General features: G+C 35.8%; 1 protein-coding gene and 1 non-coding gene across 2 annotated transcripts in view; both read left to right on the top strand.

The window, feature by feature from the left end:
- The window catches only part of LOC127852541 (uncharacterized), a 62,109-nt gene that overhangs the window by 13,299 nt on the left and 25,799 nt on the right, over window positions 1-23,011 (top strand). Inside the window, exons 10-18 of the mRNA XM_052386496.1 lie at window positions 2,774-2,937; window positions 4,808-5,057; window positions 5,581-5,684; window positions 8,380-8,534; window positions 9,786-9,954; window positions 14,413-14,631; window positions 15,269-15,495; window positions 16,234-16,415; window positions 16,982-17,133. Coding sequence (XP_052242456.1) covers window positions 2,774-2,937; window positions 4,808-5,057; window positions 5,581-5,684; window positions 8,380-8,534; window positions 9,786-9,954; window positions 14,413-14,631; window positions 15,269-15,495; window positions 16,234-16,415; window positions 16,982-17,133 — 1,622 coding nt within the window. The remainder of the gene's footprint in view (window positions 1-2,773; window positions 2,938-4,807; window positions 5,058-5,580; window positions 5,685-8,379; window positions 8,535-9,785; window positions 9,955-14,412; window positions 14,632-15,268; window positions 15,496-16,233; window positions 16,416-16,981; window positions 17,134-23,011) is intronic.
- On the top strand, window positions 10,262-10,334 carry Trnav-cac (transfer RNA valine (anticodon CAC)). The gene has a single exon. It is a non-coding gene; the product is annotated as a tRNA-Val (tRNA).

Genomic DNA, 23,011 nt, shown 5'->3' with positions numbered 1-23,011 from the left:
CAATCAACTGTTGTTCAGTCAGCGCTTTGATTTGTTAATCCTGCGGGTACAGGCACTAAAATTAATTAAAAGTACATGGCTTTAATTAACATATTCATACATTGATGTCCTTCCGTAGAGGCAGGTCGTATCTTTGCTATGGGGGCTTCTTTGTTCCAGGGCAAAGATTACGATTCAGATTTTAACACGCGGTCACCTTAATTCGAATAGATCACGAGCCTTACGTCTGCACAGTTAAGTAAATTAAGCTGCATAGAAAAACTAAAATTACCTCACATTTGTTGAAAGAAGTACAGCATGTGTGAGAATAAATTTATTTAATTAACTTTTTATTCAAAAAGCTATAGCTAAGATAAAGTTTGATGATTTGATTATACATCTTGGAGATTTCGGAAAGTACCAGAAGATCCTGTATTTTATTGTATGCATTCCAACCATCTTTACCTCCATGCAGAACTTGTCGTCTGTTTTCACACTGGCAATTCCAAGGCACAGGTAGGTGGAGTGGTTTTTAAACTTACTGTACATTTGTTGCTGATGATCATATTCGTTTGCGCCCCAAATAAACTTTGATGTCAAAGATCAAAGATCTTTGAATCAAAGATGTCAGAGCTGTCTTTGGCATCATTCTAAGCCTTCGGTATGGTTTTGCAACAAGTGGTATTATTTAAAAAAAATCTCAATCAGCATTGAAGAGGCACTTCTAAGTTTGTTTGGCATTATATTGAATCGACAAAGGGGCTCTTTATCTGAGATCTTCTTCAATTTGGTCATGCAGGTGTCCGGCAGGGATCGATGGCATCCCCATTAAACAATCTCCGTCTCTCGAATCATGTCAAGCCTGTTTGCTTAAACCTTAAAGGGGCAGGCAAACAGATTGACGAAAAGAGAAAAGTTCTAAAATACCGTTATTAAATACTTTATATTGATAAATTTAAACTTTGGATCTAAAAATCTCCAGTAAAAAAAATAAAAAATACAATGAAAAAAAAGAAACAAAGTAACCCTGAACAGGGCTCAAACCCCTGACCCCTGGAGTCCTGGAGTAAAAAGAGTAAAAAGTCTCCCATTTAGACCACTCGGCAATCCATGCTCATACAATGAGCGTTGTATTTTATACTTTATATCAGCAATCCTCGTACTTTAACAAAATAAAAAGACAACAACAGAACTCTCCAAATTACCTGGTAGACATACACAGTAAAATTGTATTACCAAATATACTGAAAATATGAAAACTTAACAACATTTTTCAAGTAATGTAATATAACAGTCGTGATATTTTAATCAATATAAACTAATAATTGTAAACAAATACGGTATTTTAGAACTTTTCTTTTTTTCGTGATGTATAGAAATCTGGTTGACCGCCCCTTTCAATTCACACAGCTATATTATTCAGCGTAGGCACCAGATATAAATGCATCTTGCTGACGAGAGTTTCCCATATGTGTATTTCCTTAAATAATTACCTTCACAAAAGATTCCTTAAAGTTTCTCCTCAATGTACATGTCGTAAAATCGAGTGTGTCGTTCATGTCCTTCTTCAGTGTTCTAGGTACATGTATGACAATATTCGCGTCATCTTCTTCTCTGACTTGCCATGTCCGTTAACAACAACAAATCTTTCAAGAGTGATGATTGTCTAAGCATTGCTCGAAAATAAAACATTGTGTCAAGAGTTCACATGCTTATTGTTGCCATAAACGATTTAATACATAGTATATGCATACCACTCCAGTGATCTGATAAGACGACGATGTATTTATTTAATTGTTTGAAAATATTTCTTATGTAAAAAGTTTGTCAGAATAGTTATTTTACTTCAAACGAATCATACCAAAAAGGACCCGTTGGTGATATTTTGACTATGTTATCTCTTGCTGATAAAAGCACGCACATTGCTTTTATTTGCGTTTTCACACAATCGAATGTGTTGTGTTTTATGTCAACTTGCGATAACTAAGAATTTTTAATTATGCCCCCTTCGAAGAAGAGGGGTTATATTGCTTTGCTCATGTCGATCTGTCGGTCTGTCTGTCTGTCGGTCGGTCGGTCCGTCCACCAGGTGGTTGTCAGACGATAACTCAAGAACGCTTGGGCCTAGGATCATGAAACTTCATAGGTACATTGATCATGACTGGCAGATGACCCCTATTGATTTTGAGGTCACTAGGTCAAAGGTCAAGGTCACAGGTGAAGGTCACAGTTACTGGAAATAAAAACCACCACCACCACCACCACCACCACCACCACCACCACAACCACCACCACCACCACCACCACCACCACCATCACCACCACCACCGTTGATCACAGTGACAAAAAACGTATTCACATAATGGCTGCTACTACAACTTATAGCCCATATAGGGGAGCATGCAATGTTTTACAAACAGCCCTTGTTTTATTATGTGCATCCAATTGTATTCAATAGCAATCAACTGTTGCGCAGTCAGCGCTTTGATTTGTTAAACCTGCAGGTACGGCACTTAACAAAGTAATTGAAACTGAACACCGGAGTGAAGCAAATTAATTTAAAGTACATGGCTATAATTAACATATTCATACACTGATGTCCTTCCGTAGACGCAGATCGTATCTTTGCTATGGGAGCTTATTTGCTCCAGTGCAAAGAATACGATTTAGATTTTAACGCGCGATCACCATAATTCGAAAAGGTCTTGAGCCTTACGTAAGAAAGTAAAAGGACCTCACATGTGCGAAAAGAACTACAACCTTCGCGAGAATAAAATAATTTAAGTGATTTTTTATTCAAAAAGCTATAGCTAAGATGAAGTTCGATGATTTGATTATACATCTTGGAGATTTCGGAAAGTACCAGAAGATCCTGTATTTTATTGTATGCATTCCGACTATTTTTACCGCCATGCAGAACTTGTCGTCTGTTTTCACGCTGGCAATTCCGAGACACAGGTAGGTGGAGTGGTTTTTAAACTTACTGTTGTTGCTGATGATCATATTCGCTTGCGTCCCAAATAAACTTTCAGTTATAGTACATTCTAAGAATAATAAATTTTAACAAGGTTCTCCTTGATGATGCACAAACTGTAGCGAACTTGGGTGCAACGTACTGAAAGCAAGTAAAAGTTCTCATTTAAACTTAAAAACAAAGTCCGATCAAATTAGACTAGACGCAATTTTCGAATGTCAAAATAAACTACTTTGGTATTGTATATCTTGCATAAAATGTTTCAAAAAGTTTGCATCAGACCTCCACATCGTTAGTTTACCCACAAAATAAGCAAGTAGTTCTTTGATGACCAAAATGTTAATAAGTTGTATTTCACATGTAACAGCTTTTATTCCTTAAATAATTACCTTCACAAAAGATTCCTAATCTATCATATTAAGAATGCGAATTAATAAATAATTGCTTGTATAATAAAGGCAAGAAACATATACCGGGTTTGAATTAAATCAAATGCAATTTAAGTGTTGTTACGATTATAAGAAAACGAAAGAGAGCTGACCAACTTTTAATGGATGCAATGACCAGCTACAATCACGTCCATTCGTGGTTATAAGGAATGTATTGACCAGCATCCTTGGGAATGATCAAAACTGACTACTTTTTACCCGCATCCAAGTCCAAAATGTAGAGCTAGACAATACTTAACCCATTTATGCCGAGCGTCTAGAAAAAAAGGCCTTGGCAAACAGTGTAGACCCATGCAAAATGTATTGTAGTATGCGTTTAATGCGTTATGCGAGGATAGGCCTTGGCAAACAGTGTAGACCCATGCAAAATGTATTGTAGTATGCGTTTAATGCGTTATGCGAGGATAGGCCTTGGCAAACAGTGTAGACCCATGCAAAATGTATTGTAGTATGCGTTTAATGCGTTATGCGAGGATATCAGAAGTGAAAACTGTTCAGTAATTAATTGTTAACCCATTTATGCCTAGTTGACTCTCCCATCCTTCTAAATTGGATCAATTTATTTCTAAAATAAGGGATGTCTATTATACTTATTTCTTTGTTTAGAATATTTCTTACAGAAATTCCTTTACGCAAACAGCGCAGACCCTGATGAGACGCCGTATCATGTGGCTTCTAATCCGGGTCTACACTGTTTGCCAAGGCCTTTTTTCATTCCTAATAACCACGAATTTACGTGATTGTAGCTGGGCATTGCATCAATTAAAAGTGGGTCAGCTATCTTTCGTTGTCTCACGTTCGTAACAACACTTAAATTGCATTTGATTTAATTCAAACCCGGTATATGTATATTGACTTAATTATACAAGCAGTTATTTATTAATTCGCATTCTTAATATGATAGATTTACTCACTGGAAATAAAAAGTTTACACACGCGCACGCGCAGACGTACCCGCAAGCAAACAAACACACCCTTTAACTCGTTAGCTACTTTAATATAACTTTTATATGGGAAAGTATTATTAAATCAGCTTTTAATCAAATGATCTGCTGTCCAATTATTGGTGTTCATGAATTGAATAAATAAATATATGATTGATCAGTGTTTCAATAATGAAACTCTTGAAACCTTTCAGGAACGCAAATCTGGCTATCATCAAAAGCCCACATAAGATGCAAACATACAAATATGAGACTTAACTTTATGGTCTAGAAACGACAAAAGCGTGTCTCCAAACAGAGCTTTTCGGTATTTTCTACGTCAAAATGGTTATTTCGCTCACCCGGATTTACTTTTATTTTATTTTCGGAATATGACAAAATGTTAGAAAATGCCTCGATCTGTGCAGAAGTTACTATAGAAGCGCGTACAGTATTTATTAGAACTATCTTACATGTTTCAGATGTGCAATACATAGTCTCGAAAACGACACGTACACGGTTCAAGGTCCCTGGCACGATGCTCTGATCAACCAATCAATTCCCAGTGAAACAGACGATGGTGGTTTATTGGTCTACAGCGAGTGCCAAATGTATTCAGCCAATGAAAACACTTCTCACAACTTGATATATGGGGCAACAAACGTAAGCAAGTTTGACTGCGATTCGTGGGTGTACGACGCAACAACTTTTGAATCAACGTTCATAACGAAGGTGAGCAAACAGCTGGCATAGTTCATTTAAAGCGCTTTTATTTGTACTTTTTTACTGTATTTATTAAGAAAAACTTAATAATAAAAATAAGTCTAGCTAACACTTGTTGCCATCATGCAAGAAAATATTAAATCATTAATCATTTTGTGATAATATAAGCGATGTTTCAACATTAAGTATGTATTTCAACTTTATTGCAGAAAATGTTATCCCCTCAGCACAGCAGTCTCTGTAATGTGAATGATTTTTTTGTTAGATGCTTTTTTAGCTACCGTTAATCTATAATCATCTACTGAATGAAATTTGACGCAAAAGTATGTTTGCTTTTGAGTAATAGCTTCTTACGACAGACATTTTCTATATTGGCCCTTGGTAAATCAGCTTGGGGTTTGAAACGTATTTCAATCTATTTTTTGCTTCTGAAGCGCTAAGTCTATTTGAACTTTCTTATGAAACGGACATACGCATGAATACAATCATTCCACAATATGTTTCATTTGGTTTTATTTTTCGTCCTTCTTAGGCTGACCTAGTTTGCGGCCAGGAGATTGCGCGGGCCAACGCGAACATGATCCTGATGAGCGGTGTGCTATTCGGGGCTATAGCAATGGGGATATTCTCTGACATGTGCGTATGCCTCATAAACTGTGTCGCCTGTAGGCATTAACCAAATAGATAAAAAAAATGTATAGCCCGCCTCATGGCTGTTTGTTACGGAATCCGGATAGTGCCATCTTTAATCTCGCCCTTCGTTCATCAAGGGCGACACACGACACATGAAGTGGTACACGATATTTTGCGCGACACACGAAGCGAAACACGATATTTTGCGCGATGCCCGAAGCGACGCGCGAGAATGTACAACGAAATATTGCCCACGTGTAGGTAGCCCAAAATGCGATATATCGTGGTTAATATCGTGTGTCGCTTCGTGTATCGCGCAAAATATCGTGTGTCGCTTTGAGTATCGCGCAAAATATCGTGTCTCGCGTTCAAAGGGCGACAAACGAAACACGAAGAGACACACGGTATTTTGCGCGACACACGAAGCGATACACGATATTTTATTATTCAAATATCGCCGATATTATCAGAATCTCGTGTTTCGCGGTCTAATTTCAGACCAATATTGCAATATTAATCATTCGCATTTTACGCCCACATGGGCACTTGGTTTAAAAAGCGTCGTTCAATTAAGAATTATTTAAACAGTTTTGTCGCGGTAACATGCAAATAGTACACACACATGAACACACGTGAAATGGTGCTTGAAAGAATAAGTAACGCCATTGCTTAACAAAACACGTAAGTACAATTTCAACAATCAAAATATTCAAAATTAGCTGTAAACGCTTATGTCCATTATTAAAACTTTTAATGCATCATTTTAAAGTCTTATTAACAAATCCACAATCCACACTAATCAACTGCGATAAATAAATTTTCAATCTGTTATGAGCTGACATTTCCCTTGTGTTTGCAAAAGAATAACGCTTCTTTGTGTGTTAGTAACTTACATAATTATGTGCATGGTACTCTTTGCAGCCATTAAAGGGACCGTCAACCAGATTGACGAAAAAAGAAAAGTTCTAAAATGCCGTATTTTTTACAATTATTAATTTATATTGATTAAAATATCACGGCTGGTATATTACATTACTTTAAAAAGTTTTCATTTTTTCAGTATATTCGGTAATAAAATTTTACTAGGTATGTCTACCAGGTAACTACCAGTTAACTATAAATAACGCAAGTAGATTGATCATCATCGTCACGTGGTAAACCCAGGAATGCAAATTGCGCATGCAAAGTGAATTGTATATATTTTATATATTAAATGATCAATCTACTTGCGCTATTTATAGTGTGCATATCGTTATGTCACCTATTTTCGCGATGTACTTTCGATTGCACATCGCGAAAATTTATTACCGAATATACTGAAAATATAAAAACTTAACAACTTTTTCAAGTAATGTAATATACCAGTCGTGATATTTAATCAATATAAACTTAAATTATAAAAAATACGGTGTTTTAGAAATTTTCTTTTTCGTCAATCTGGTTGACGGTCCCTTTAATGTACCACAACTTTTGAAATACACCACGTCATACCTTGAGAAAATGTCATGCCGCTGATCTATATCTTCATTGCTACTAAAACAATTCTTATGCTATGTTACAATAATAAATTTTTAGTCTAAATGGTATTATTCGTTTCAAGTAAGTCTCTTTTTACCGAAAATCTAGTTTAAGCGGAAAGTGTCGTCCCTGATAAGCCTTTACGGACTGCACAGGCTTATCAGGGACGACACTTTACGCACATGCATTATGTCCAGTTTTATCAGGACAAGACACATTTTATAGTGTGAAAATTTAATTTAAGACTTGCTTGTTAACAATTCCACTGGTCGTGATAATTAAGAATCCGTATGACTGCATATTAATTTTTGCTGATTGTTTACATTTCACACTTTGAACACAGCCGTTCATGTTGACTGCAGTCCGCTATCTGCGTGTGTTGATAGATAAGATGTCATTGTATTTGTATTATACTTAATCTCACGACTTGTTAAGTTTCTAGCTACGGTTGATTTGTGTTTAAAAGTTATTATTCATTATTTTATGTAGAGCTATTTTTTTTCGTGTGTGTATTTCTAATACACATCGACTATTTTGATCTTATAAGGCTGTCTCATTTGCATAGTGAGCTCTATTGTAAACATCTAAAATGTCAATATTTTCGTCTGTTTTATTTTAAAGTGTATAGTCTTGTTTTTAAATGTCATAATAAATAATATGTACGGCTGATTACTTTTGATAGCATGTTATATCAGACTTGTCCAATATGGCACGTGAAAAGGTTCGGCAAGCATCGCTTTTTCCTATATATCACTCATCTGATATCACGTGTTATCAAAAGTCAACAGCCATATATTATGTTTATGTCATCACCAGAATGTGGGGAAATATTTTCACCATCGCTTGCGTAAATGTCTCTATTGGAATTGTGTCCACCTCAGCTGAATGTATTAAATATATTGAAGAAGTACTGGGCTCGATTTAATGGAACAAACAATACCGCGGTTGATTATATAGATATATTTGCTTTAAAAAAGGCAATATGCCCATCATTCCACATAAAACATTATACAACGAAATATGTAACTGGTTGATCGTGAGGTATCATATGAATTGACAAGGCGAGTGATGTTCTCCAATACTATACTTGTATAAATCTACACTACGTGGTATGCAAAATTACTAGCTTTTCGTATTTAACAACTTAGCGCATACCGTGCTATTAACTTGTCCTTCACAGATTCGGTCGCAAGAGGGCAGTGATGGTGTCAGTGTTCTTGCATGTGGCGGCAGCGTTCGGCTCGGCGTTTGCGCCAAACTACGGCGTCTTCGTGGCGCTGCGCTTCCTGCAAGGTTTCTCCAACATGGGCATATTCATGCCCCTTTTCGTCATCGGTAAGCATTGATGTCAAAATACACGCTGTGAATTCAGTTCAATCGTCGGAAACCACTTTCGCTCAATTTCGCTTTCTTCTTGATAATTGTTATAGAGGTTACAGAATATAATATGTTATATAAGGTGGGTTACGACTATGACTTTTGTGGTAACGGACATGTTAGAAAATGTAGGTTTCGTCAATGACTTTAGTGGTTATTTTGTTAAATACGTAATATAAGGCTTGTATTGATGATAATTTAAGTGGTAACTAAATATTTTATGTATTATTAGATGGGTTCTGGCATTTATTTGGTTTTCTCGATCAAAAATAATAGCGTATTTGAGCGAACGTGGTTTTCGCAAAAAAGATGTTTAAGAGTGAGAATGTGGTCCAAAATAAATTGCTGTTTTAGTGTATCAGTTAGATGCAGTTCTTGTCCATTCGACACGTTAAATGTTGTTCAGTCTATTTGTTTTGTAATCGAGTCAAACGGATAAGGATTTTGCCAGAATTGTGGCTTAACCTTTTGGTCTAAATATACTTAACATTTTGCCTATATTATTCAATGTAAAAGCGACACATTTAAGCGAAAATAAATGCAACATTTTTACATAGAGACCCACATAACCATACCTTTTCGTAAAATTCATTCTAAGCGGAATCGATTTATGGAATAAAAATATATGTAATGTACAAACCAAGAAAGAGCTTGAAACAAATCAAAATCAACTGTTTTTGCAACTTTTTCCGGCCGTTTTCTAATGGAATGTAACCTTTTTCAGTGCATTTTTTTTACAACAGTCTCTAACCTTATCATATTTCAGGGATTTAATAGTGAACATCTATTCATGCCCTACCACTTTTTCCAAAAGATTAAACAAGAACAATGTTTAAAGTGTAAAACATGCCTTCGTGTAAACTCTGATGTTTTATTAGAGAGTACAGCACCTACATGACACGATTATTTAGTATACGGTAACCCTGTTGTCTCCCAACACAACTGGACTAAGAAGTTCTTTTCTATGAAAACTGGGCTTAATACATGTGCGTAAAGTGTCGTCCCAGATTAGCCTGTGCAATCCACACAGTCTAATACGGGACAAAACTTTCCGCTTTATGGCATTTTGCAGTAAAAGTAAGTATTGTCCTTAAGTAGCTCGTGCGGACTGCACAGGCTAATATGGTACGACACTTTACGCACATGCATTTAGCCCAATTTTCCCAGAATAAGGCACATATGATGAATCGTGTCCCGTCTCTTCAACAGGCGTAGAGCTCGTAGGTCCTTCGTATCGCGTGGCGGCCGGAATCATAATCGAGATGTTCTGGTGCGCCGGCCTCTACATCCTCTGCCTCGTGGCATACCTCGTGCGCACGTGGAACACATTACAGCTAGTGCTCGCCTGTCCCACCGTGCTGCTATTCCTTTATTTCTGGTACGTCGGACGTGTATACATGGTATCATCAAGAGTTTACATGTTACTGTGAAGTTCAAAAGATGTAAACTTAGACAGGAGGCAAATTGTATGTGATTAATAGTACATTGTATAACGGCATATTCTTAAAAGTATAATAGTATGTTCTTAATCGTATAATGTCATACTATTAATTGTGACATGATCATGTGCTATGTTCTTAATTAAATGTGGTATGGTCTTGATAGTATACCAGTATTCTTCATATGTTCTAAATTACCATTGCTTTATACAATATTCGCATATTGAACATTTGATGTATGTAAGTGTTTCCATAGTGTAGTGGTTATCACGCTCGCTTCACACGCGAGAGGTCCTGGGTTCGAGCCCCAGTGGAAACATGTTTTTTTTGTAAATAGGAAAGTCAATTTGATTATTAAATGGTATTGTTATTGTCTTGTGCTGATGGGGGAAACTAGAGCAGCCCACCTGTCCGGGTATTGAACTAGATCAAGTGTAAAAAGGTGTGAACTAAAATGCATAAAAGCAAACAAATCAGCTATAAATGCGTCATAAATACATTCATGTAGTTTCGTTTTATATATAGTTAAATATAATTAAATGAGACGCGTTCTGAGAAAGCGGGGCGTAATTCCTCTGTGTAAAGTGTCGTCCCAGATCAGCCTGACCAGTCCACTTCGGCTAATTAGGGACGACACTTTCCGCTTTTATGGTAATTTCGTTTAAATGAAGTCTCTTCTACACGAGAATCTAGTTAAGGCGGAAAGTGTCGTCCCTGATTAGCCTGAGCGGACTGCACACAACGCGACTCAAATATAAATGTATATGCTTTATCGCAGGCTTTCACAAGCTGTCAGTCTATGAATACTGGCTATAAAAGGGACCACGCAGTAAATTCCTCGCATTGACAATTTACTGAAATTCAAAAAAAAATCAAGTAGTAGAACTTTCTCTAAGTGAAAAAGCATTTTCCGATGCATGAGTTTTAGACATCAATTATTCTATTAAATTTTAAAAATCTGACCTACCAGTAATTTTGATAACATTTTGACAACCGTGTATTTCCGGTCATGATCGCCATCTCCGGAAGTTGTATTTGCTTAAATTTCAGTCATGCCTACGAGAACAAAATGTACCCATGCTTTTTTAGATGGGCGCTTTAGCGCCCGTCTTAAGTGCTTAGTGTGAAATTCAGATCGATACGGCCTAGGTATGATTAACCCAATACCAACTTGCGTATCCGCGCAAGAAAGAGTTGTATAATTTATGCAAGAGGTTTGAGTTCTCCAATTATGTGTATTCACAAATGGAAACATTATATTAATATAGTGTTACATTCAATATTTTCGAACGGTGTTTTATAGAAAAGAATCAATAAACAATGATCGTATTGTACGTGTCGCGGAGGAGATTGTTTATGAATGATTAAAATAGTTCACTTTCTGCTGCGTGTGCGTGACGTAGTATTTTCGCTCAGCTCATTCATAAATCTGAGGCTGGCGATAAACAAAGGGGAGTCCGTGTGAGAATAACGCAGTAGTATAAGGTTACGCTTGTTTATATTCACAGGTCTCAATTAATAATACGTTGACCACGAGTTCAACAATTATTACAGGGATACGATAGACAAAATACAAAAATGTTTCATTATCGATGAAACTGTTAAAAAACATTTAAATATAACAATAATATTCTCTAAAAAATGTAGTCTTGCTGTTTTGAAATAAGGTTTGGAATTTTGTTTTCTAAATAACTTAATTCAAAACAAAAGTTTAATTATAGTGTTTTTTACTTGTTAGTCGCATATTTACCGCATTATAATGTGTGTTATAATAGGCAAACCATACATTAGTAAAATTCAATCTCCTTCGCACATAGAAGGAATGGGTCAATTAGGTGCTGCGTTTCCTTTGCTTACTTCAGTTAGAGGTCAATTATTTACGTAATAGCAATCACAAGGCTCCGACTTCAAAGGATTTGCGGAGCGTTCTTACATAATAAAAGTCGTAGTCGCATGGTATTTGCGTTTTGCGTCCTATTTGGTCACGTGGTTCTTTTTCCTGGTTGTTTTGGCATTCATGATATGAGGCTATTAATAGATGCGCCTGTCGATAAACAAAGGAAAGTTTACGGGTTATAACAACGCAATAGGTTACGCTCTCGCATACAACTCAGTGACGTAGTACAGGTAGTAAATTGAGAGATTCGGGAAAAAGTTGACGCTTATTTATATTCTCAATTTATGTACGATAGACAAAAAAAAGTTTCATAATTGCTAAACCCGAATATAACAAACAATTTATAATAATAATACGAATGCAATAGTAGAAGGTTAGTAGAAGGTTAAGATTGTTTATATTCACAGTTTTCAATACATAGACAGTTGGATATGAGTTCATCAATTACTACAGGCATACTATAGGCAACCTCGAAAATGCTTTTAAATCGCTAAAACCGAAAACAACTTAATATATTATATTAAATATATTTATAACAATAAATGTCTTTTAAAAATGTAGTCGGCGTATACGCTGACTTTGAAATAAAGTTAGCAATTTACTTTTCTAAATAATTAAATACAATTAAACAAAAGTTAAACTATTGTGTTGTGTTTTTCACTTGTAAGCTGCATATTCACCGCATGAAATGTGTGTTAGCATTGTCAAACCACACATTAGTGTGAGTAAATAAAAAATATACTACGGGAGAGCACTTCATATGTGTCCTGATATGCCTTGTTATGAGTATCTTTCTTCACTATCGAAATATATCGTATGTTTATATTTTATTTAAACGCAGTTTTCTTTCGACACATTTAAATCACACGTCAATAGCGCCGTCATGCGAAAATGGGTCTTATGCGTGTCGGCAAGCGTTTGTTAAACCCAACATGTGCTTTTGCGCAGTCAGGCCATAGGGGATGCTGTTCGCTTAAAAATTACTCAATATGTTATGTTTCTCCTTACCAGAAGGAGGGATAGCTGAGTGGGCTATTTATATGATGGGCGCATATGGAATAAGACCCATTTTCGCATGACGAGGGTCATTACAAATCTCATTGCGAATTGAAAATGCCACATTTAAGAACAATGCTTTTTGATACAAAATTGAATTGAAAATAGCAAACTTGTTAATAATGGCAGCCTATCCACACATTAAGGAATGATTTCCAGACGTGCTGACCAAGTACGGCAAACATTGTGGTATGATAATTAAACGATTTTCTCTTATCGTGACACTATACTATTTCGCTAATGATTGTTTACTCATCTTGGAGGCGAAAGTGAAATTCTGCGAGATGGATTGTAACGCGTAATTGTAACAGGGCCACAATTTGTGTCGTTTGAGCATACAGAGAGTAGTCCGGAATTCCTTACACTGAACAGTGCTACATCCTTTGAATTGAGCACATACGCAGTGATGTAGCAAAAATTCAGAGGTTGTATCTCGAATCAGCTTATTAAATATTCGAAAATATTCATGCGTGTCTGTTGGCGTTATGTAAAAGTCACTAAGATGAAAACTGAAACAGCTACGCCTAAAAGCGCATTAGTGCTCTATACCTATGTTTATGTTAGCGTTGTTGACACCGTGTGAACTGCTCGGGTAATAAGTTAAGCATAAACAGCAATGTTTATATACTTTTATTCCTCCATATACAAGATACGAAGATTGTTGTATATTTTGAATTTGTATATGGTGTCAAAAATCAAAAGTTTTGTACACGGAACTTTCATTATGAATTTATATTCTGGGTGTGATAGTCATTTGATATTAGAAAAAAATATTCATTTAATATGATGGTGACTGCACATTTTCTTTATATTAAGTTATCATTACCATTTTCATCATACTTTCTATGCTTTCAGAACTTCCAAAAAGCATGTTGTTTTTATTTTGTCTTCGTTATTTCTATGAAATAATAAGGATGATAAAAAGTGCACACAAAACTCGGCCCGTGCGCTACGACACACACTTTATAAAGTTGAATGGCGTGTGTTCATTTCAAACTTGCGATTGATTTTCAAAAATGAATTGCGTGCTAAATTATGCAATAGCGAACATCTTCAGTGCCTTCAGCGCTTTGATTAGTTTGCGTTTAAGCTATGGCATGGGCAGGTTTAAGCCCGGCTTTCATATTGTGCGCCTCAAGGCCTCATTGGCATTCGGTCGGAACCTTAGACCTTCGGGCAAATATTACCGAAAATGCACCCACTCCGCCTGAAGGAAAACCATAGCAGCCTATTAACATATAATATTTTGCAAGTGCAATTACTTTAGTAATGAGTTGTTCCAGATGAAAAAAAACTCTTTATTTAAGATCCTTAAATATTTATTTTTTGCGAGAAGAGTCGAATTTGTTTGTCAAACAAACGCGGATCATTTTAACTTTGCTTAAGCGTCTGGGCTCAATACAAATTATAATGTACGCACGTTTCAATGTCTCGTCAACGACAGGTTAATTCCCGAGTCCCCGAGATGGCTTCTATCTCAAGGTCGCACGGAGGAAGCCTTAAAGGTCATCAAGAAGTGTGCAAAGGTAAACGGCGTTACCTTGCCGCAGAAGGTCATGGAAGGGTTGGGAGAGAGGGAGGTCACGGTGGAGAAACAAAGCGTCCTAAAAATGCTCACGGTGCCTAGGCTGCTTATCCGAACGTTGATCATATTTTTAAACTGGTATGCACCTGACTCGTTGATTTTAAATGTCTTATTATACTTATGTTATCTTCATCGGTGTTTTTGGCATTGTTAAGACACGTTAATTAACATACTCTTCCATGGATAATTTAATAATAATCGTTTTATAAATCTGAATAATGAGTTTTTACATGTTCTTACAATCCGGTAATTCATTCACAATCACCGTCCCTTTGTTCATTAATGTATTATCAAAACTTCTTACCCGAAAAAATAAATCAGAAATAGAAGAGGCAATATGATTGGAAAATTAGAAGAAAAACAATAGAAAATATATAGCTCAATTCAACACATTTTTTCTTCCATCAGTGCGCATAAGTTTTGAAAAGTTAAAACTTTTACAAAAATTAATTCCATGCAATCGTTCTCAACCCATTTATGCCTAGCGTCTAGAAAAAGGGCCTTGGCAAATAGCGTAGACCCAGATTAGACGCCGCATGATGTCTGGGTCTGCACTGTTTGCTTAAAGGAATTTATGTAAGAAATATTCTAAATACAGAGATAAATATACTAGACATCCCTAATTTTGGAAATAAATTGATCCAATTTAGAAGGATGGGAGAGTTCACCAGGCATAAATGGGTTAATAACCGTTCCTCTGCTTACCATGTCACAGGATGGTCGTGAGCATGGTCTATTACGGTCTAAGTCTCAACGTTGGCAATCTGAACGGCGACATCTACGTTAATTTCGCCATCAACAGCACTATGGAGTTAGGCGCCTACGTCATGTGCCTTCTGCTTCTCAACAGGGTGGGCCGGAAGTCGCTTCACGCCAGCACTATGATCCTCGGAGGGGTAGCATGTCTGTCAACAATATTCACGGTGCTGTACGCAGAACAATGTAAGTGTCGCGGTATGAACCTGGTCACTGACCGGCAGAGATTGTGCATCGGTCAGAATATCTAAAAACGGTAAACTAGACCGGCAGAGATTGTGCATCGGCCAGAATATCTAATAACGGTAAACTTGACCGGTAGAGATTGTGCAACGGCCAGAAAATCTAATAACGGTAAACTTGACCGGTAGAAACTGTGCAACGGCCAGAAATCTTATAAAATGTGAACTGTGTTTAAGAAAGAAGTCCCGTTCCCGATCCTGTCTTTTTCGCGGAGTAACATAAGAACAACTATTATATATTCAACAAAAATAAGGCTTCCCAATTTTAAACGTGTTAGAAGATTTTCCGCAGCACATACACATGTTTAAAATTTATAAATTTAATCCCGGCGGTGCTATAGATGTTCGCCTTGCATTTCTGCTACAATGGTCCGACTACACGAATTTCTTTTCAAAAATTAATATTTCGTAGTTAACCCATTTATGCCTAGCGTCTAGACCCAGTAGACCCAGATGAGACGATATATGATGCGGCGTCTCATCAGGGTCTGCGCTGTTTGCTTAAATGGATTTCTGTAAAAATATTCTAAATATAGAAATAAATATACTAAGCATCCCTAATTTTGGAAATAAATTGATCCAATTCAGAAGGATGGGAGAGTACACTAGACTAAATGGGTTAATATTCCGTAGTTAACGTAAGAATTTGATTTGAGATCAATGCTGACCCTTTCTACTCAAGCGCTGTACTGGGTCACAGTTGTTCTGTCGAACGTGGGCAAGTTCGGCATCTCGGCTGCGTTCGCGATCATCTACGTCTGGTCGGCGGAACTGTTCCCGACCCAGGTGCGCAGCTCGGGCATAGGCTCTAGCTCCATGATGGCCCGCGTTGGCGGTATGGTGTGCCCCTACATAGCGGACCTGGTAAGTAAGGCGGGGTGATTGTAAATCAATGATTGAATATCGCGATAGTGTTCCGGTAATATAATACTAACTATATCTTCTTACTTACACAATGAAGTATTTGTGTATTACAAATATCTTTGCGGTATTCAAAACACTTATACCCATTTGGTCATTCGGTGGTTGTTATTGTTTTGTTATTTCTTACAGACTGACTACATAATAAAGGCCCTTCACTCAATAAAAGTCTTATATACACAAATAGCGTGATGAATATATATGCGTAAAACATAACCCGTTGCTTGTTCGTCATTTTTCGTCATTCACTTGCGTGAATTTTTTTTCTCACTTTCTCACTTTTTTCTTATGTTACTCTGCTTTTACTGAATGTTTTAAACACGTTTTTCCCGGACACATTCTTATCTATTATTGTTATGAATGAAATGATATTACCATTGTTGCAACACTCTAAATCGGGAACTTCAATTTTCGATTTATACCGTTTTGATCACCGGACATGCAGTCTGTAATAATTACAATAATCCTTGTGATATACTGTTTAATGTTAATTTAATCTTGTATTTCAGGGAACATACGTGGAGGGCGATTTTGGAAAGGCTCTTCCCCTGATCATATTCGGCGGATGCTCTGTACTTGCTGGTGTTTTGTCACTCTGTCTACCGGAAACGCGGGGCGCCATTTTACCAGAAACAATCGCCGATGCGGAGAACTTTGGGCGGTATGCGTAAAATGTTAAAGGAACAATTGTCCTTTATAGTTTCAATAGAAATGTAAAAAATGCCCGTGAAAAAAAACAGGATCATCAGTTGCTTACATTTGAGTCGCGTTCTGAGAAAACTGGGCATAATGCTTGTGCGTAAAGTGTAGTCCCAGATTAGCCTGTGCAGTCCGCACAGGCTAATCAGGGACGACACTTTCCGCTTTTAAGACATCGTTGAAATGAAGTCTCTTCTTAGCAAAAATCCAATTTAGGCGGAAAGTGTCGTCCCTGATTAGCCTGTGCGAACTGCACAGGCTAATCTGGGACGACACTTTACGCACATGCATTATGCCCAGTTTCTCGGAACACGACTCATTTAATTCAGTATATATGCCACAGTCTAACATGATGATCCATGTTCTTCCTACAGACGCAGAATAAAATTATCGTTATCAAACTACGCATAAACAACGCAAAGAAAGAAGTTCCGAACATAAGTAGCTCTAAGTGAAATATAGTTCGCATTTAAGTTGCAAAATTAATTGCTTAGATTATGTAAGAATCTGATAAACATTTCACAGTATCATTGTTTGTCAGTTGATATAGTACGCGCTGTACTTCTAATTCAAGACTCGTCGCGTTTTGAGGATTACGCACCAACTATCTAAAATGTTTTTTGCAAATTAACAACGATCAATCCGGGGGGGGGGGGGGGATTCTCATTGATAATATATTGCTTTAAGCGTTCCATGCATGGTACATTCGGGGTTGAAAACAAAACAATACTCTTATATTTTAAAAATTAAACAAAAGTTAACATGTAGCGAAAGCTGCTTTGTTCCTAAACGTTATCACTCTGGATCAGCAGACGATTTATTGTTTAAATCCGGAGGAGTCCGGAGATAGCCGATGAAGCACGATTGAAACTTTATGTTACAAGGGAGTTAATTGCGCGACATGTTTTCCCATACGAGGGTGTGTCCCTTTTATCTCGCTGGTGGTGTCGGGTATACCAGGGACCTATACAAACATCCCTGGGTATACATATCAGAGTATTAATTAACATCTCGTCGTTATATAAGTACGAAAATGTTTGTTATACCTCATGCAAACTGTATTCTTCATTAAACTAAACACGTGCTACACGGTACTTTAACGTATCAGTGAAGATAATAGTATGACACTCGTGAACTCGATTATCATATAAATGATAAAGCATGGTAGCGCTAGACTTATCTGTTTATTATTTAAAGGTACTTGTTCACAGTTTGGGGAATTTTATAAGTGTGTCAGTAAAGGCCTTAAATTTCTAGATTCAGAGATTTGAACTATATAGCTCAATTATTATTAAAATTATATAATTTAAGAATGATAAAAAAATCCTGACTGCTATACATGTAAACGCATTTGATTATTTATATTACATAAAAAAATGTTGTAACAAAATTTAAAGAAACAATATGTTTGCATTCTAAATAACTCAATCGTTTCGCGTTTGTAACGCTTTATAGTTTTATCAAGGTAAAATGATGATTATTTATTAACAAAACTATTTTGAATATGAGTTTACGCCCTTACTCCCTGGTGTACATTTTTCTTTTTTAATATGTTACAAAAAGTAGGAAAAGTGTCGTTTCGACAAACTAAAACTCAAACAATTATATTAAAGTAAATACATTCCACCGGCCCAAAAACACAATATACACAAATTATATACAATCACATGGTTGCCTTGTAACTACTTCTATCCTTATGTATTATGCATTTTGGTAGATATACATATACATACAAATTGATGTTGTTTCACAGGTAATATATACATAGATTCTATAGATACAAAGTTATGCATTGATGTCGTTTAATAGATGGTATACACAACTAGCGACTTTATGGATAATTTCATCATTGTTGGATCCCATTAAGGAATAAAAATCAGATACTGAACATCCAACATAGTAACAATCAAGAAGATATTGGGTACGGATGTGTCTGTATTTTAAATAATGGAAAATGCATGAAATTCACAATCACTAACACGTATTATTTTTATTCAGACAAAAATAGCATAGTCTATCATCAAATGGGATATTTGAGTGTCTACCCATCTCAATATTTAATTTATGATATTAGAACATTTAAATCTAGAAAATGCAAGTTTATGTTTAAATGGTATGTGTTCTGAGGTTAAATATATTTTAATATTTAGAATTGTCTTGTAATACATGTTATGGTGACAGCGAGATGAATTGTTTTTATCACTTTGCCAGTTTTGACAATATGTGAACAAGTAACTTAAATACCATTACGTTTTCAAAACGTAGAACATTAATACGTTAAAACTAAAACTAAATGTATACATGCTATTACAGTGCCGTTTTTTCTCAAGTGTGAATTCGTGTATAATTCGCGGAGTAAAGTTTATGACTCTAACCTTCATTACTATACATTAAAAAATATGATTTTTTATTTAGACGCGAGGAGTCCGCAATGACGTCACAGTCCCCCGTAGAGTACTTCATCAACGAAAGTTTCAGCGTCGAAGCAGCAGACTGAATGGGGACGTTTGACTTGTCCAAGCGTGGACGCAATGATAAATACGTCAATTAGAAACATTATATTATTGCGTTTGCGAAGTACAATAGATTAGTATTTCAGATATACAAGACATTTCCGTTCAAACTACTTTATAATTGATTTCTCTTTTTTTCGTAATTATTCGCAGCGTTTGACTACTTCCTGCAGTATCTCATGAACAATCGGGGACTTATTAGATCTTTCGAAAATCGACAGAATAATTGACTCCAAAATTTAGATACTTAGATAAGAATATTAAATATGTATGCAAATAAACTTTCGTGTAAATGTTTAAGTGTAACGACGCATTTTTTTATAAAGTGCAGACGACTTTCGTGTATCAGTCAATGTTTTGATATCGAGATGATAATGCGAGAGGGTACTTGGGGAGAGGTCGTGTCTTCACTGGTTTTATCTGTCAGTTTACAAGAGTTTAAATACCCATTGCATTATCTATTTTCCTAGATAATTGACATGTTATTCACATTTCAGCGCCTCGCAATTAAAATAACAGAGGCAAGCGACTTTCGCTACCTTAAAATTATTTTGATTGCCATATTCATAAATGAAAGCGATTGATACTAAATAAGAATTTAGTTTTTCAAAATCAGGCTGTTCTGATTTTATGCTGTTTGCACATAGCCATTTTCAATTTGCTTCTGAGTGGGAAAGGGTTAAGTTAGCCTCTATGCGTAGGTAATGTCGACGAATAGGTTTTCTTTATTTGTAGAAGACCTTGAACTTAAACTACAATATAACATTAACTCTGGTTTGAATATATATGAAACTTTATTGACTTTACTATTATTTGCTGATCACGTGTTGTTGTTCTTTTTAAAGTCACCGGCTTATGTTCAAACAGATTAAGATAAGTTATATTTGAATTGCATTTCCTGACGGCTAAATATTAACACTGCACAAACAAAAATAATGGTATTTCGGAGAGGGAGGGATTAAAAGAAAACGAAAAATTGGCATACAATGGATCTTATATTCAAGTGTTTGATAACTTTAACTATTTAGGCACAGAGTGTAATTTTACTGAAAGTTTAAAATGAAACCAGGAACATTTGGTTGGTAAAGCCATCACGGCTATTAATACATTATTGTTAAAATGCAATGACATTGACCTAAAACCAAAAAATGCTGACTCCTTTGTGGGTTCTATATTAAATTATGCTTCAGAAGTATGGGGTTTCACAAAGTCGGATGATATTGAACGCATACATGGAAAATTTTGCAAAAGATTATTATAGGTTTAAATAAATACATGTGATGTTTATGGTGAATTATGTAAAATTGCATTGTATGTAAACAGATTTGTTCAAATTATAAAAAAGTGGATAAACAAATGTAAACAATATACAATGTTGTAAGCACCCAGGGGTGTCTCTAGGTCGAGCGGGTCCTTGTGTCGGGATGTAATCATTGAACATGAACAACTTTAACGTTTCATTGTTTTTATTTCGGGCATGTCATTTCAATAATCTTAATAATTAATATATGTCGTAACTCTTATCTATGTTGCAAAGTAGTCGCGTATACGATGTTCAAAGTTGTCAATGGGGCCAGTTGCATTTGTTGACTATACTTTAAATACGTGTTGAAATTCAAATAAACATTAAAGAATATTATTGCTACTAAACAAATGAATTACCATTGACACTTCTGGTTGAGTTCGACATTTTGAAAGACATTTTGGCACGTATTAATAATAATAGATGACACTTGTTGCTGGCGAGCTAACTGACCCCGATTGACTGGTTTGAGCGCCTTATATAGGCATCAGAATGCTGGAACTAAATGCTGCAAGCGTCAGGATGCTGGAACTGAATGCTGCATTGCTGGCAGCCAATCAGACAATCAGATTCCAGAATGAAAAGTGAGATGCTGGAAGTACCAAGGCGGTACTGCGGTTAAAATATTACAAAAACAATAATATTGTGAACAATACTGAATCACTAATTAACATATGCCGCAATATAAATCAGCGTTTTTCATAAATAACAAAAACAGTAAAATAACTACACAAAACATTTCCCAGTTATGAAGACTTTTAAAGGTTTGAGGTGTCTAAAGCTCTCCAGCATTACGCCACACAACCTGTAAAATAGTGCTGCGTAGGTGTGACTTAAACGGACTTAAAAATGATTCGATTGACATATTAGGCTAAATTATCATAAGAGAGATAAATAGAGACACACATTAAAAGTATCATATTTTCAGCTATGACATATACAAATGCCAATGTAAACAATATATTTTTACGTCAGAGATAAAGAATGCAAATGGCGGTCAAATTCAAAGCCTTAAGCGCCAGCCTAAGATGCTGGAACAATAAAATTCCCATATTAAACAATGGATGGCTTCATTAAATATAAGCTGAATACAAATGAAATACATCAAAGAAATGGGTTACTAGAGGAAAGCTAGGCTTAATATACTGTAAGAACTATTCAATTATGACAAAAGCTCTTGTATTATAATTCGGACATAACTAAGTTCGGACAGGTCCACCCAGGCTATTACACTCTCCCCAAATTAAAGATTTAAACTTCTCCTGAAGTTTTCACAAACAATATTTAAACGGTACATAACAGTATGATAACAGTAAATTTTATATACAGGATAAGGCATAGTAGTAGTATCATTACAACACTACTGGAATAAATAACTTCATATTGTTAAAAGATAAAAAAAAAATCAAAACTTCTCAAGTTTTGACAACAATATCAAACCGTACATATCAGTATAATAACAGTAAATTGTTTATGCAAGATAACGCATAATAGTATTATCCTAACAACACTACTGAAATAAATAACTTCACATCGTTAAAAGATCAAAATTGAAGATATAAACTTCTCCAGGACCTGAAGTTCTGACAAACAATATTAAACCATGCATAATATTCAATTAAACCACTTTAATATTCAATTAAATTCGACTTTTTCGCTACATGTCTGTGTTTTGCTGTCATATTTTGTCGATCGCATGCTCAGTTTTAAAACGCCATATCATCAACCAACACAATGAGAACAACCAACCAGATGACGCGTTATAAAATTAAAATGGTGTACATGTGTAGATGAAACACAGAGTGACATAAAGCGAGAAGGTCAAATTTAATTGAATATTAAAGTTATTTGCCGAGCAGGAGATCGGTTAGTTGTGTAATCACGTTGCTTTTACTGTCTTTTAACAAATCGAGTTGCATTTTGTCGGCAACTGCATGGGAACAAGTGTGTTTTCGGTGAAAAAGGTCACGTCCAGTGTTCCACAATCTGTCAGCAATAGACATATAGTACGTTTCATACCTTGT

The sequence above is a fragment of the Dreissena polymorpha genome, chromosome 12 (assembly GCF_020536995.1).
Source record: "Dreissena polymorpha isolate Duluth1 chromosome 12, UMN_Dpol_1.0, whole genome shotgun sequence".
Lineage (NCBI taxonomy): Eukaryota > Metazoa > Mollusca > Bivalvia > Myida > Dreissenidae > Dreissena > Dreissena polymorpha.
This window is presented reverse-complemented; position numbering and strand designations above follow the sequence as displayed.